This window comes from Scomber japonicus, chromosome 19 (genome assembly GCF_027409825.1).
Source record: "Scomber japonicus isolate fScoJap1 chromosome 19, fScoJap1.pri, whole genome shotgun sequence".
In the NCBI taxonomy this organism is placed as follows: Eukaryota; Metazoa; Chordata; class Actinopteri; order Scombriformes; family Scombridae; genus Scomber; species Scomber japonicus.
Genome location: NC_070596.1, coordinates 612,033 through 628,678, shown reverse-complemented (window position 1 = coordinate 628,678; position 16,646 = coordinate 612,033). Strand labels below are relative to the sequence as shown.

Below are 16,646 nucleotides of genomic sequence, written 5' to 3'. Positions count from 1 at the left end.
TATAAGCCCAGTTCTTGTTTGTCACCTGCAGACAACTTCAACCCCGGAGCCCATCACTGAGTCTCCCCTGTGCTCACTTCACATTTTAGTGGCAATCTCAACCTCTCCTAAACAGATAACACAAATGTCTGGCTGTCTGCTGTTTGTGCCCCGCTTGCTTATTTTCAGTCTCCAGGATTTTTTTTTTTTAAAGGCTAGAGGCTACATTAGAGTTTGGATTTATAGGATAGGTAAATGAAGCCAAACAACATGGTGCAAGCTTTTGTGACTGATGACATCTCACTCAGTACCTCTACACCTTCAATCACAATGGCAGTATCCTCTGGCTCTCTGAAGATGAACATTACCATGGTGAACTGCTCAAGTTCTGTCTCAGCCTCATCCTTTCTGAACAACCTGAACGAAGGCCGCAACACAATTATGATCAACAAAGAAAGAAAAGATCATCTCTCATCTCTGATAAACCATTGTCTGATGTACAGAGGTAGAACTAAAGAATTAAAAGTACTATGTTGTTTACTTGTACTTTTTTGAGTACTTTTCAATGTCAGTAATTCTATTTTTTTTCTTAAGTATGGTTTAAATGAAGTACATTTGTACATTCATCTGTTTCTGAGTAATGATTAAAATGATCAATGAATATTACAAGCTAGAAAAAACTCCATCTTGGACCGAACCAAAAATCAAATGCATCTCATGGAAAACAAGCCAATCACATTAAATTGTCGTTCTTAAACAAAGCTGACAGCACCGCAAAGGCTGGCTCAGCAAATACATCCCATTTATTTCCTGTACCTTTATCACTAAAGGAGGCAGAGAAATAGCTAAAGATGTAACATATCTGGATGTGTTAGGTAACTAGGGATGTAACTAAGTAACTTTTAGTGAGCTACTTTTATTTGAGTGCATACAGTAATGATACTTGACTAGGATATTTCAGCACTCTTTAAACCTCTGCTGTTGTCTGACTAAACAAATGACTATAAATAAGTCATACTGAATAGTTTTCATCAAGTTGAATTTTAGTTCATTTAAAAATCTAACCTTTCCACTGGTGAAAATTAAGATTAAGCAGAATAATGTTACTATGCAATACTGAAATGCATTGGTCTCTAAGGTTATAAAGCAGCTGCATAGATTACTTTGTGCCTGTTGAAACCAGGAATCTGTGAGTAAATGAATGAAACCTTCTTACAACCAACATTATGATCATTTATTATAAGAGATATGCAGCTGTTGTACAATCAGAGCAGTGGAGTAGTGTTGTGTTGTTCTCTGCTGGGATGGAAGCTGTTCCAGGTGTTTTGTTTCGCAGGGAAGAAGGATGGATGTTTATTGATCAGGAAGTGAAGGAGTGCAGTGGAGGGGATTGTGGGTAGAAGAAGCCTGGGGATGTGTTCATACATCAGGAGGGCTTCGGAGGAGAGAAAAAACAACAGGCATCCCTCTTTTGTCTGATTTTTCCTCTTCCCATTGTCTTTCATTTTCATTCTCATTCTCTCTCTCTCTCTCTCTCTCTCTCTCTCTCTCTCTCTCTCTCTCTCTCTCTCTCTCTCTCTCTCTCTTTAAATTTGACTTCCTGAACAGTTCCCAGACAGAGCAGCTGAATGTATTACATGCTTCTTTGTCTTCTTCTCCACTCATATGTGCTATCGCTTGGATATTTATTCTTTATGTCACTTTGTTTCCTGATTTTCTTGTTTGAATGCTTCTTTGTTTTTATTCATTGACTGAAAGGAGAAATGTAGAACAACAGACATTTTCATCACATTACTAGATGGATGAATGGATGTATGGATGCAAGGTCAGGACCTCAGATCTGTTTCCTGTTCAATGCTCCACTTTGCTGCATATGAACTTGTCGTTTAGATAAATCAATAAATCAAACCCTTCCTGTCAGCGTTAAACGGCAGCTCTCAGCTTTATGAGCAACTCTGGAAAGATTGTGATGATCCAAGAATAAATAATCTGTCTGAAATCAAAGGTTTCAAACAGATGAAAATCAAGATGGTTGCTCTCTGTCTCTAAAATCACTAATTATTTAGCTGTTCTATGTCCAAAAATCATCAATTACTCACTGTTCCACTTCTAAAATCATTGATTGTTAGTTTGATTACATTTGCTGTTCTATCTCTGATATCCTCTATTACAACTATTCTCTCTCTAAAATCAGTGATTATGTTGCTTCTTTATCTCTAAAATCTTTCCCCTCAACAATCTCTGCCTACAATCACACCACTCTGCCGAAATAACATCATTGCTTATTCTGCTGTTCTATAATACTCACTGCTCTGCCTCTAAAATCCTTAATTACACCTTTCTGTCTCTAGAACCATCATTAACATCCGTCAGTCACACACACACTCTGCTGTCCTGGCTGACTCAAGTTATTCTCAGCTAACTGTCTTTCAGATGTTGACTGGCAGCTAGATTACAGTCCAAATGAGTTTTTGTGCTTGTTCAGTAGTTCTTTTATTTAAAGAACCTCAATACAATTACAATGATGAGAGCACAAACTGTCAAAACGGATGTAAAGATGATGGGAGTGGTATCATTTGGGATCCTACCTGTCTGTGTAATGTGTTGAACTCTTCCTTGTTGCCCAGGTGCGAGCCTCCCGAAGCCCCAGGTGAAGACAGCGTCTCTGGGTCAGGCAGGCAAGGCTCGCTCCCCTCTGCTGCCCGTCTCCGTTCCCACGGCGCCCGATTTACCGGAAGAGGGAGGGACCAAACCTGCAGAGGACTCAGCTGCCAACGTAAGTCCACACCAAATTAAATGTAGACTTAGCAAATAAATGGAACATGAAGATAGCTAATATTCCCTTTGTATAACTGAATAATTGTGTTAGAGCTTTCATATGGTTTTCACATGTACATGTTTTTTTTAAGGGTTTGAAATACACCGTTTCTTAGTAAGAATTAATCAAAATGGTTTTTGGAGCACATCGTAATTGCATTTTACTGTAGCTGTTTGTTGTCGTTGCTGTGGGAAACATGAAGCAGAAAACAGCTGTTGGAGCCTCAGTTGTCTTTGAGCTTGTGTTGTTTTGAACTGTGCCAGATGTGTTCACGGTTCCAGAGAAACCATTTTCTGATCCGTGTGGAACAGGGAGACTACTTACTGACATATATGAGCTTATAAAGCCAATTTCAAACATAAGCCTTGTAATATTTAAGACTTTACAACAGTTGTAGTGGAGTAAAGAAAGTACAAGATTGTAGAAAGTCTCTAAAAATGGAAATATAGATGAAACGGGATGATTTACTGCTTTGAATTTGGTTCTTAAAGAATTGTGACACTTTCTAAAATGACCTTTTCACATTTCTCTCACTTACTATATCTGTACATCTACATGAATGCTCATATGTGCTTCATAATATTGGCAGCTACAGTATATGAGCACATATAATTTACAGTGTGTCTCTCCTCTGCTCTGAACTGAAGGACACGAGTGGAGTAGTCAGACTCAGGTAGTTTACAGAGAGGAACATTCACAAAATATACACACACAAAAAGAGAGAGAGAGAGAAAGGGAGAGAGAGGATCAGACAGCCTGAGGAAGAGAGAGATAGGGACTGACATGCTCACTCCACCTGTTTCCTTCTCGCTACTGTGACGGTGGCCTTTCAGATGTGGAATAAAACACAGTTCATTAGTGACTGAGACTGAAGACAGGAGGAGGAGGAGACGAGGGAGGGTGTAGAATTAAGGAGGGGTTAGGAAGGACAAAAAGTAGGATTTAGAAGGAAGGGGTAAGGAAGAGGAGGAAGACACCAAAGGAGGATGAAGGGAAGAGGACAGAGAGAGGGAGGAACTAAGAGGAGAAGAGCAAAGAGCAGGACAGGTAGCTGGAATGTGGAAGAAGGAGGAGGAGGAAGAAAAAGGATGAGGGAGTGGGGGGAAGATAAATGGACAGAGGAGAGGAAGAGGAGCAGTGGAGAGAAAGAGAGGTGTCAGAGGAGGACAAGCAGAGAGAAAAATGACAGAGGATGAGGGACGCTGGACGTGGGGACTTGTTAAATATTCATGTGACTCAATGACAATAGGACAGGATGAGGCGTTGCCACGGAAACGGGGGGAGAGAGGAGAGGACAGAGGAGAAGAGGAGACAAACAGGAGATGAGAGGTGTTAAGGGAGGGAGAGGGAAAGGATAGGGTAGGTGTCGCCGTAGCAACGGGGAGAGAGGGAGGAATGCTTCAGGGGGAAGACGGATGGAGGGAAAGAGACAAAAAGGGAGGAGACGGGTAGCCATGACAACGAGAGGAAAGTACCACTCGGGGAGGGACAGAGAGAAGAAGAGAGAAGAGGAGGAGAGTAAAGAAAGAGGGAAGGAGAGAGAGATACAGAAGAAGAGACAGCTGAGATGAAGGGAATCAGGATAGGAGCGATGAAACTGATAAGGATGAGTGCAGGAAAAAATAAATGGAAAGATGGAAGAGAGAGAGAGAGAGAGGTGTTAAAGGTCAGCAGGTCTTTCTCTTCATCTGCTGCTCTATCTCTGTAATTGATCTAGTCTTTTACCATCAGCCCTCTGGCCTATCCATCACACACTCTCTCTCACACACACACACACACACACACACACACACACACACACACACACACAGAGCTAGTTAACAGAGTGTGACACACAGTGTGAGTGATTAATGTGAGTACATGGTGATTGTACTTTCATTATGTTGTTACATCAGTTAGGTATTTCACAGTAGCAGAGGGCTGATATGGAACATTTCATTGGTTCCTACTGAAGAGGTCAATATTTTTAAAATGCCTCAAAATATAATAGTGTTTATTTTATTTTTTTAAAGGTCTGGTAATTGTCTGCCTATAGCTGGGAACTGTAGTTTTTAGCACTTTTGAAATCAAGCAGGAGGAAACTGCATATTTGGTGCTCTAGTGAGTATTTCTGGCTGTAGGACACTGTATGTGTGTGTGTGTGTGTGTGTGTGTGTGTGTGTGTGTGTGTGTGTGTGTGTGTGTGTGTGTGTGTGTGTGTGTGTGTGTGTGTGTGTGTGTGTGTGTGTGTGTGTGTGTGTGTGCGTGTGTGTGCGTGTGTTTGTTCATGGTGATGAAGGAACAATGTTACTGGTTGTGTTTTAATAGGTGAAGGAGAAGTAAAATCTCTCCAGCTTTGAGACATGAACACTAGTTGTCAGTAGATGAGTTCATCTTTAGTGTTGCTGTTTTTATGAGGAAGTAGTTCATTCACAGAAATATGAGCCAAGAATAAAAAGACGTGACACATTGATCGTATTATCTGAGACAATTAGAAAAGATGTGTCCAGCTGTCAGAGACATCCGAGCAGCTCTGACCTGTGGCAGAAATAAAGAGGGAGCGCTTTGACACGGACATCAAGTTAGACGCTAATAATTAGCTTTCTAAAGCAAAGCGCTGCATGGCTAATATTAGAGGAGGTCATGTGACAGTCAGAGAGATGTTTACTACTACTGAAATGAGGAAGCTGATATGCTGAAAATTGGAAAAAAGACAAAATTGACAGCCATGATGATAATATGATTAACTAAGAATTTTGCATTAAGTTTGTAATTAAATTATACTACAACTAAAATATTATTATTTTAAGAGAAAATTCTAAAGTATAAAATCTGTTCATATAACTGGTTTTTATCCAGCTTTCTGTTTCCTTAGGAGATATTTGCAATAATGTACTTGTGCATTTTTAATAAGTGACATATGTAAACACAGTTCTCAGATGGATGTGCGTCACTGTGAAGCAGCGCTGGCTCTGCTGTGTCACAATGAATCTCTGCTGGATAACACAGTGTGAATCCAGGTCAGCAGGCCAGCACAGATAACAGGAGATCAGACAGAGAAACACAGAGCATCCCATCCATGCTGCCTTTACTGACTCACTGAAACTCTGCTGTTACAGGTCAACAAATAAGATCAACAAGTCACTGGGTTTTTTTAGATGCCATTATAATTTTTACAGATACCTTTTTTTTTTGTCCGTGGGAAGTGTCTGGGCTTCTAGATGAGCTTTTATGGTTTCATTCAGACTGAAAGTGGAAGGTGGAAAGGTCAGGCTCTGTGTGTATTACACAGATAAAGAGTAATAGAACAGGTGCTTTTCTTCCTCATATGTAATATCCATAGTAATGTATGTCTGAAGAAAGATTCCTTCACTTTCCATGCCCTGCCATAAACCCATTTCTGTCCTTTTCTAAAGGTTGGGTCAGGGGGTGTTCAGGGGGAGATAGCAGGTCAACAGTATATTCCACACTGATGTGATGCACATCATTTGAAAGCTGAGGACCTGACCATTCATTTGAGATGCAGTTCAATTCTTGTAGTCATTCATTTGTAATAAACATTGTGTTTTGGTTAGGCGCCTTTTCAAATTTTGAAAGATTAGAGTGTATAAGGGCTTAGAACATTCTGATGCTCATTCCTGTGCTCTATTAGAGCTCAGAAGTTCTAGCATTTGTTGGGTTTATACCATTTGTTACATACAACTGCAACTATTTTCTGTGACACCATTTGAGTTTCTGTGTTAAGTTGTGATGAAGTTGATGAAGATGAAAGTCTGTGCACTTCATCCTGTGGTGAATATGAATGTCTGCTCATAACTGCATGCTAATCAATATAAAAGCAGTGAAGATATTTCAACCTGAACTAACAATAAGGATCACACATTTACTAAGAGAGAAATGATTTTACATTACAGAAAGATCCTTTAAAGTGCTTTCAATGGATGAACCTGCTTTGAGCCTGAAGTTGTGTGTTTCCCACACTGTCAGGTAGTAGTTAGTGGGGAAACAGGCCACAGCTGGTGGATTCAGGCCGTTTATTAAATGTTAGTATCCTGCAGTGATTGGGCCTCAATGATGTTTTAAATGGAGGCAATCTAAAAAATCTATACGTGACTGAAGTGAAATTTTCCTGGAGGCAGAAAGCAGTGGAAAGCAGATCTAACACAACTGTGACTGGTGGAGTTAAAAGCTTTAAAAGGACCAGACTCATATCTGATTTCCTGATCTGGATCAGCAGGTTCAGGCCTGTGTGGATGGACACACGCTGTAAGATAAAAAGATGAGAAGCCGAAGAAAGAACAGTCCACATTTTAAAATATTAAATTAAATTAAAAACAGAGCCGATTCAAGTGTCAGTCCTGTCAGATTATTTAACATTAAATGATAAATTATTCATGTTTTCTCATTTTCAGAGCTGCAGACTGGTGGAAGTTTAATACTAGTTCATGCAGCTCTTGTGCAGGATATGTGTCCTTCATCAGGGTACTTTCTTCATCTTCAGTCTATCAATCACAAGACAAATATAAATGAGTGGAAGTACTAAAAAAACAATGTAACAAACAATGTTCTGAATATCTTTCAAAATACATTTCATCTTAACCTAATCTGATACACAATTACTCTATCAAAAAAAATCAATCAATTTAATCAATTAACAAGAGCAACTGTTTTAGTCATGTTTCAAACCAAAATGTCAAATATTCTCTAGTTGCAGCTTCTAAAATGAGTTTATTCTGCTTTTCTGTTTTTTGTGATAATAAATCAATTATTTTTAGGTTTTGGAGTTTTGGTCAAACAAAACATGCGTGGCTTTGAAATGCTGGACATTTTTTGATATTTTCTGGCATACCTGGCAAAGTCAATCAAGAAAATAATTAGCAGATTGATCAATGAAAATAACATAGCATGTTAAAATCTTTCCCCTCTATCAACGCTTATGAATAAGTATGTGAATATGCAGTTGACCTCAACACATTCCTTCATTAACTGAAATTTAACTCTCTTAAGCTTCAAGTCCAAATGGCTTCTTTTTACTCTTTTTACAACACAACTCCACACAGCACCCTGATGATAACTTTCTGAACACCTGAGGAATGAGACTTTTTTTTAAAACTTTATGACCACATTATTTTTAGTAGTCAGCCTCTCACGTATGATGAAATGCATTAAACATGAAAGCAAAACCCAGCTGAGGTGTAAAGTGCACTGTTGGGTCACTGTAGACGTTGTAGTTGCTGCAGGACTCTCTCTATATTTGTCCTTTTACATTTTTATAGCACTTGCACTTAGTCCAAGTGCTTTAATAAGTGACTTTTGCACTTAAGTACAGTTTAATGAAGGATCAGCCCAATGACTGCATACAGTGTTAATGTAATACAAGTACATGGAGAAGGACTTGTGCATTGACACAAACCTTTCGATTGAAGTGTGAAAAATATTTCCGCTGAGCCTTTATCGGTTTTCCACAGCGCACTGAGGAGAATATTGAATTTTTTTCTTTTTTTTTCCAACAGCAAGGACAAACTCTGCATGAAGGCCACGCTCAATATACTGTATAGCACACAGTGTGTATGTGAGAGATGTGTACTTGACTGTACTCACATACACACACATAGATAGAGGCACTTAAGCCAGCCCACTCAGAGGTGACAGTTTGTATAGCCGGACCAAATACACCATTACACAGTGATCACAGAGTCTCTGCAGGATTAAAGTGCAGCCGTTCACACTGTGAGTGTGTCCTGTCCTTTTGAATTGCTTGCAGACAAGAGACAGCCACAACTCCAACGTGTTAACTGTGGTCCACACAGAGGTTAGTTCAATCAGGAGAGACTACTGAGTGAAGCTGAGAGACTTGTTGATTGTACAGATTATATTGATGATTAAGTCTTGTTAAAAGTCTTCTGGTGTTTTTAATCTACAGGGAGAATTTAGAATCAAGGGACTTCAGTCCTGAGAAGCAGTAAGATAAATGGTGATGGTGGCTGAGACTGATAAGGCTGATGAGGCTGATGAAGACTGGGTGGTGGAGTATGCATAAATTAAGCAAAGAGGCTGAAAACATACTTAAAAAGACAGCTGCAAGATGATAGGCTGACAATGAAGGTGTGTCATCGTGTTATTGGTAAGATGTGAACAGCTGACGTCTCAATTGACAATGACAGCAAGGAAATTATGAGTGAACATGTGGGAGGGATGGGATGAGACATTGTTCCTAACTGAATTAATAATGTGACGTGACACAGTTTGCAAACATCATTGTTGCTTTTATGCTCAAGTTAGCCTGTTAACTAGAAATCCTTTGAACATTCTCATGGATCCTTCTCCAACTTTTTCTTCAGATTTACTTGGTTTCAGTTCAGTCGTCTTGCCGAGACTTGAAACTTGCTGCAGATAGATAATCCATCAAAGTCAACATAAAGTCACCTTCTATTTTATTCAGCTATAAGTGCAGATTGCAAAGTCTGCATTAGACTGCCAGGCAACAATACCTGAACTGTGATAGAAATAAAAACAGACGCGATATTCATTGTGATGGATTAGCAGCGAAGTGCTCGTCTATGCGAGATGACTCTTAACTGAACAGAAATGAAGGAGAAACACATGGTTGAACTACATTTAACTGGGAATTTATCCAAACCAGTGCAAAATCAGATTCTCAAGGTTCACGTCAAGTCTAATGTTTTACCTGAAGGACTTCAGATTCAGTGCCTTGTCTATTTCCATTAATGTTGAATTTGCAGTTAAGTGGTTTTAAGACAAAGCTGGGTTTGTGAGTTTTACAGTCCGCCATTCTGTTTTGTTTTTCTGTGTTGTCTCTCTGAGGACTGCACAAGACTAATACTTCAACTGATAACATGAGGCAACAACAAACATGAGGCTCCTTGACTGATGATTTAAATCATCAATGTTACAGGAGAAGCTCTACATACAGCGTAAAAAAAACCCTTTAGTTCAAAGTCAAATTTAGCTCATCATTAATCTTGACATCTTTTGACTTTCAGCTCAGCAAATCAGTGCTTCAGAAAGAAAGAGACTCATTATGCTGAACTTTAAGAGTTTGGAAGCTGCTGTGGGTGTTTGTAATCTTTCTGATTCGTTTCACTCTTATATTTCTGTTTTTACCTCCTAACAGCCAGCAGCCTCACTCTTTTCTGACTCAGGTTCTGCTTTGTTATGCTGTCAGAGCTGGAATGATGTCTGTTGAGTTGTGTTAAGCTAAAAGCTGGCACACAACTACAAGGTTTTCTTTGTGAAGCAGCTACAAGACAACACCAACTTTGTCACAGAGGTTTACAAGCAGCTCCATCTATAAAAGTGGATCTATTGGAATAAATGTAGACATGTGGCCTTTGGATTTTCCACCACTTTTTTGTCAACAGAACATGCTGTGATCAGGATGAATGGTAAAAATAAAATACAGTCATTGTGAACTGCAGGTATCAGATGCTTATTTCAGTTTGGACCTCAAACCATCTCACTGTCATTGGCTCAGATCATAGTTGTTTACACAGCATGACACAGCATGGAGCTGGAATGTCATTCAAGATTATAGAAAAATGGTTTTAACATTTGATTTTTTTGGTGCTGAGCAGTAAATGCAAACCCCAGACTTTAAAAAGCACACCTTCAATTACCACACAGAGTCTACAGACATGTAACCTCCTCTTCCATTTTTGTTTTTCAGGTTTATGAGCAGGATGACCTTTCAGAGCAGATGGCCAGTCTAGAAGGGCTGATGAAGCAGCTCAATGCCATCACCGGCTCCGCCTTCTAACCTCTGACCCCGGCCCAGCCCTCAGTCACGGTCCAGTCCGGAACCCTTCTTCAGGCCATGATGTCGCCTGTTATCCATTCGCTAGCGGTGGAAACAGGTCTATCCGGGTTTGAAGATGCCTTTTGGGAATAAGACCTCCGTCTGTGCTGGGTTGAGTTTGTTTGGTTTCTACTGGTCTTAGCTAGTTTGGGACCGGGACTGGATAGAGACTGAGCATAAACACTACAGCAGCACACGATCAACTCCAAGAACAGGACAATGGTGGAGGGGCTTCTTTAGGAGTTCAAACTGAAACCCCTTGAGGTCCTTCACCCTCAAACAAAAAACTAGAAAAACCCAACGGCCAGCGCCTCGACTCAATGAAACAGGAGGAGGGGATTATAACAAAAAAAAGAAGACAAAATTCTACAATCCCTCCTGTTTTTCTTCTTTGTGGTATTTATTAGCATCCTCCTCCGCTGAGTTCTCCACAGCTCAGTTACTGTGACCGTACCTCACCTATTTTTCATGATCGTCGTTGGGGTATTCCTTTTGTCTTATGTTCTTTTCTTTGGGTATTCCAAATTTGTGCAGTTTCAGGATGTGTATATGTTTTGAAAATGTTCCAGGAACCTACAGTAAGAAATAGAGAACACATCCTCAGTCACCAAAGTTTCACCAAAACGTTCTTTTTCTCACCTGGATCCGTGGTTGTCTGTTGTGGTGATGCGAGGTGAATCTCGGTCATCTCGCTACCATTTGTCTATTTTTCTTCAGCATCTCTCCTTTTTTTATAATTCTTTTGAGCAAAATAGTTTGATTTTACCGAACCAACCATCCTTAACCCATGCAGCCCTTCCACCTCTGGATCCTGAGATTCTAAAAAAATAATTATAAAAGGGATTAAAAATGGGATTTGGACCAGCGTGAGAACCTGCTGTACCGGTCTAAATCGCCTGGATCCGGATCCAGCCAACTCTTCTCTTACAAGACTGTATAGAAACCTCTATAAACTCCAACAGTCTGTTGCTGCTCTTGACCAAGCCTTTACTCTCCCTAACCCAGACAAACTCGACTCGTGTTGTTGCCAAATTCTCATCTTGGAAAACTTAATGGAATTTTCTTTGTTTTCGTTCTTTGTTAAAGTCTGTCTCAGTCTCAAATGTGGATTGGAAAAGTTGGTGAAAAAGCAGTAAAATGATCCGAATGGAACAAATTGTACAAAAAGGCTGGATTAGGATTGGCAGGAATCATTCAATCCCAGAAAAACAACATTGATTCTGGATGGCACGTGGCGATTGGTCGTTTTGAGGAACAACTTCCGATTGACTCTTTGTTCAGAATTCATCACGTTGCATTGTTCGTAAGTCAGTGCAGCGTCACCCTCTGCTGGTTGAAATGAAGACTGTGCTGTTGGCTTTTTGGACATCTGTTCATGTTTACATTTTGAAGGCACTTCAAGATCTTCACAGAAACAAAGTTATGGTAAAAAAAAAAAAGTCATGTGTACCGCGAAAACCCTTTTCTGAGTCCTGATCACAAGACAGCAGTTTCTTATCTCATTAGATCATTAAACGGTTATCTCTGGATCAAGGTCTCAATTATAAAGTCATAAAAACATTGTCTTGTTTTCTTGAGATAACAAGATTATTAATTCATGATATACATAATTAGCAAGTATGGCTTGTTTTTGCCTTTGTTAAATGAAACAGCCACAAGAGGGTGCTGTGGAGGTTCTGTCAGAGTTGGAATGAATAGAAATTTGACTATGGAGGATTCAATTGTGAGGGAGGTGTTACATGGATATTATTGGTATTATTATTATCATTATTATTATTATTTTTCAGATTAGAGATGGTAGTGGGGCAGCTGCTGATGATGAGTGATCTCTACCACTGTTTATTTTTTCATACTGTGCAGTTTCAGTATGTTTGACTGAAGGTAAGCTTGTTGTATTTTGGCCTGCGTTTGTGTTCAATTCATGTTTACTTCTCATGAGATAAACCCACATGTACCTCTGTCCACCTTAATCACCCTCACGGGAAAATTGCAAAACCGCCAGCTTCACTTTGAGTTTACTTCAGGGGGTTCCGTTTTTTTTATACAAAATGAAGAATAAGAAAATACGAAAAAACACAAATGCATATTCCACAAAGTCTATTTTTACATTTGCCGTCCTGTCAGAACTGTGTTTTTTCAAATCAGGTTTTTTTAAAACGCATTTCCACAGAGAGCTACTTTAAAAAGGTCATTAACCGCCATGAAAATTGATAACCTGCAGCCTTTGAACGCATCACACACAGTTAAATGTTATCCGAAATTCAATCAACTGGTATGCCAAGAATCTTTTGTGCCATTTTTAGTTTGAATATAAGCAGAATCCCACCCGCAGTGTTTCAGTGACCTTTTTTAAAATGAGGTCAGTCAGGAAGACACAGAGAGCATCCACCTTCAGTTCAGAGAGGAAAATCTGATTTAAAAAAAAAAACAATTTTTAAAAGAATGGTGTGAAATTGAAGTGTTTGTTAAAAGAAAAGAAATCCTAACAGGTTTGTCTGTTCTTGAGTCTTAGGGTTGCATTTTCAGTTTAGTCATCTACCAGTTTTCCTTTTTCATATCCAGCAATCTGCCAAATTCTGCCATTTTTCAAAATATCAAACCTCATTTCTACCCATAAGAGACATAATTGAGAATAAGTGGAATTACTGACTCTGCTTTCAGGAAAACTCAATTTGGAGGCCAACTATGTGAAGATGGATCTTTTTTGTAGTGCGCAGGAAGAAAAAGAAACTCCCAATTCAACTTAAAATGACAAATGATTCATTAATCAGCCGAGGTGAGAAATTACAGGCCATCAGTATGCTCCATATTTGACTGTGTCACCCCAATCGCCACATTGTAATTTACAGACCTTTATCTTTCTGTGATGAAAGTAAAAAAAAAAAAGCCTGAGGGAGGCAGAGAGAGCGGAGACAGAGCAGGTGAATTGATATTCAGAGGTAGTTTGTACGTGTGAGCAGGGCACGGAGGAATGAGGCCGGGAATTCATTATAACGCCGTTTCAAATATTATGATTCAAGCTCACGCTCGCTGGGCCGTTACAGAGGAGGGGGGAAAGTCCTGGGGACGGAGGGGATGGAAAGGTAACATCTCTGCAGAGCGAGTGTGGGGTATGAAAGGTGAGGGAACGCAGGCAGGCGGGCTGCGTGGGGATCAAACTCATCAGCGCGTTCTGGGAGATTCATCCAGTCTAAGCCTGGTGCTTTCATTCTCTTCTCTTCCTCCTTCACACAGCGGCGCCGAGCAGCAGGATGATTGAACGATCTGATGCTGCCGGGCGAGGCGGAAATTTGATTTAAAGAAAGAAAATCCGATTTTAACAGTAAATGCTAAATGAAATGGGGTTGTTGACAAAAGAGATTTCTTCTTTTTAGTGTCAAAAGAGAAAAGGAAGCTGAAAGCAGATGAAATGATTAGAGTCAGCAGCAGGAAGGTTCATGTTGGTGTTGCATGTTTTAGCTTATTAAATTGAAATTTGATTACATATGTTTCTAAAAGTACAGCTGGTCACTTTCCAGATCATCTCTGAGCCCTCAGCAGCCAATAGTGTCAATTCATTAGTACAAAAATCTACTTCCAAGCTACTACTGTAGAGGACACTTCACAGTTAGTGTATTTACTGTTCTCTTCATAGAAAGTGATCAGGTGATGAGCTCCGTGGAGTCACAGCTTTGTAGGTGGAATTAAGAATGAAAAGGTCATGTTACATAACAACTTAATAATGATAAAGTCCTGCTCTTATTTCCATTGTTGGTTTTTTACTGTTTATCAACCAGTTAACAAGATGGAGAGAGGAGCTCATTGGCTGACATCAAGAAACCCAAACATAGATCACTGAACCCTAAAAAGAAAGAAATAAATTGAGTGTTTCAGTGTAATATCCAAACTATTCCATAAAGGTTCATGTGGCTGCAGTTTTTCATTCTAACCAAGCAGGATCATACCAGACTTGACTCATTTAATCAGCTGATCTCAGTCTTCAGACAGCTGATTGGTCCAATCATGTGCTCTTGATTGGTTGGAACAAAAACTTGCAGGCACACGGCCCTTTTATGGAATAGTTTAGACATGTCTGATCTTTATCACTCTATCCTAAATATGTAATGAAGTATGACATGTCTTCTAGTAAGTGACACCTGCCAGCATAACTCACATGTGTGTTTTCTGCCACTGGAAGTTTGTGTTTGAGCTGTTTAGTAAAAGTCTGATAAAACCACCTGACAGCATGGCTGGAATAAAGTGGAGCAGGCACAGAGATAAGTGCAGTAAGTTTAGCCTCCAGGTTGGTTATGTATTTACTTTGCTAAGCACTTGTCTAGAATGGATGAGATCCATGCAGTTGTACAGGTTGTTAGAAATCAATTTACAGAAATGGCAACTGCTAAATCTCAGGTTTTCCTGACCTCAAAACTCACTTTACTCGTCTGTGTTGTAAACCTGCAGTGAACTTGCTCCTGGCAGCAATCACTGAAGCAGATATGTCAATCAAATTGATTGGCTGAGCTACACAGAACAGCAAATGGCTGAAATGAACATGATGTCAGAGTGAGTAATGAGGTGAGAAGTAGATTGTGTCTCATTTTCAGATTCTTCTTAATTGCTTCAGATATCATTTATGTTCTAGTAGTCTGTTCCATGTTCATGATGTCCTCACAGTCACCACAGTTCCCCCTACCTAACATTTTGGAATGATGGAGACTGTTGAGGTTGATTATCACAGAAATGAACAAACTAGTGGCTGCTTTCATCTAAAAAACTGATGGAGGACTCTGAAAATGATCTGGGCTGAGAAATTGAAAAGTTTTCTAATTTATGAGCTAAAACATGAAATACCACCATTGATGCTTTCAGCTCAGTGTTTATATGGAGCACACTGATGAACCAGCATGCCTAAAAACTAGTAATCACATCAAATTGACTGATTCATCTAATTAATATTAGAGGATAATGTTGTCTGCAGCTGTCAAATGATGCTGATGATCTGAGATAAAAATGTTTTTAATAGTTAATTATTGGCTGTCTGATTCAAATATACAAGTTCCTCGTGTTGTGGAGGAGTCATAAACAGCAGTTACCAGTCTCCAGCTGCCTCCATGTTTCCAACACTATCAGCATTCTTTTGCCCTCGTGAGGTTTTAGTTGTCGTCGAGATAAATAAGACGTTCTTTGTGCCTTTTTCACCACTGCGTTATTTTTTCTTTCTCTATATTTAGTCACTTTATTTGAAGTCTTTATGAAAAGTTAAAATGGGCTCTGTGTTGTGTTCAATTGTTCCTACCGCTCAGCCAGCGCAGAGAACAGATGAGACACTCCGTACCGCCGAGGGTTCCTCCCAAAAGCGTTGCGTCCCTTTTAAACAGAAACCTAAAAAGAAAAGAGGTTCCTTTTTTTTTTTAACTTTCAGTGGCACATATACAGCTTCTCCAGCAAACACAGACACAGCAGACCTGCTCAATCTAGTTAATACAACCTGAAATATCATACTGTAGATTAGATTCAAACCTCCAAACATATTCCATCAGTGACTCAATAATAAGAAATATATATCCTGGTCTCATTTTGTTGATTGAGTACTTTAATTTATGTGTAAATAACTTGAAATTAGGGAGTAAGAAGGTAACTTCATTTTTTCAATTGTTAAAAGCAAATTAGATTATTTCTCAATATTGAAGTGCAGTGTGCAGGGAAATGATTTTGGCTAATTAGCCAAAATAAAAACATTAAATGGATTTATTTATGAATAGGGAACTGAAGTATATTCTGCTTCTTCAGTGAATGCTCAAAGGAATGATAGAGAGAGAGAGAGAGAGAGAGAGAGAGAGAGAGAGAGAGAGCAGGAAGTTAGAAGTTGTATCTGTGCCACTGATAAGATTTTACAGAGAATAATCTAAATGAAGATGTTTCTTTGGCAGACAGTTGCAGTAACATTCATCTACGTCATTGTTTATTCGTCATATTTTGGTGCATTCATCCATTTAAAGATGACTTTAGCGCAGCCACTCCTTTCCAGTACGAAAATCTAATTTGATGGCATTTTCAAACCTACAGTTGGTT

At 39.4% G+C, this 16,646-nt stretch overlaps 1 protein-coding gene across 1 annotated transcript in view; it reads left to right on the top strand.

The window, feature by feature from the left end:
- dcc (DCC netrin 1 receptor) overlaps positions 1-10,553 on the top strand; it is a 185,217-nt gene extending 174,664 nt beyond the window's left edge. The window contains exons 28-29 of the mRNA XM_053340503.1: positions 2,607-2,755; positions 10,464-10,553. Coding sequence (XP_053196478.1) covers positions 2,607-2,755; positions 10,464-10,553 — 239 coding nt within the window. The remainder of the gene's footprint in view (positions 1-2,606; positions 2,756-10,463) is intronic.
- Positions 10,554-16,646: the final 6,093 nt, after the last annotated feature.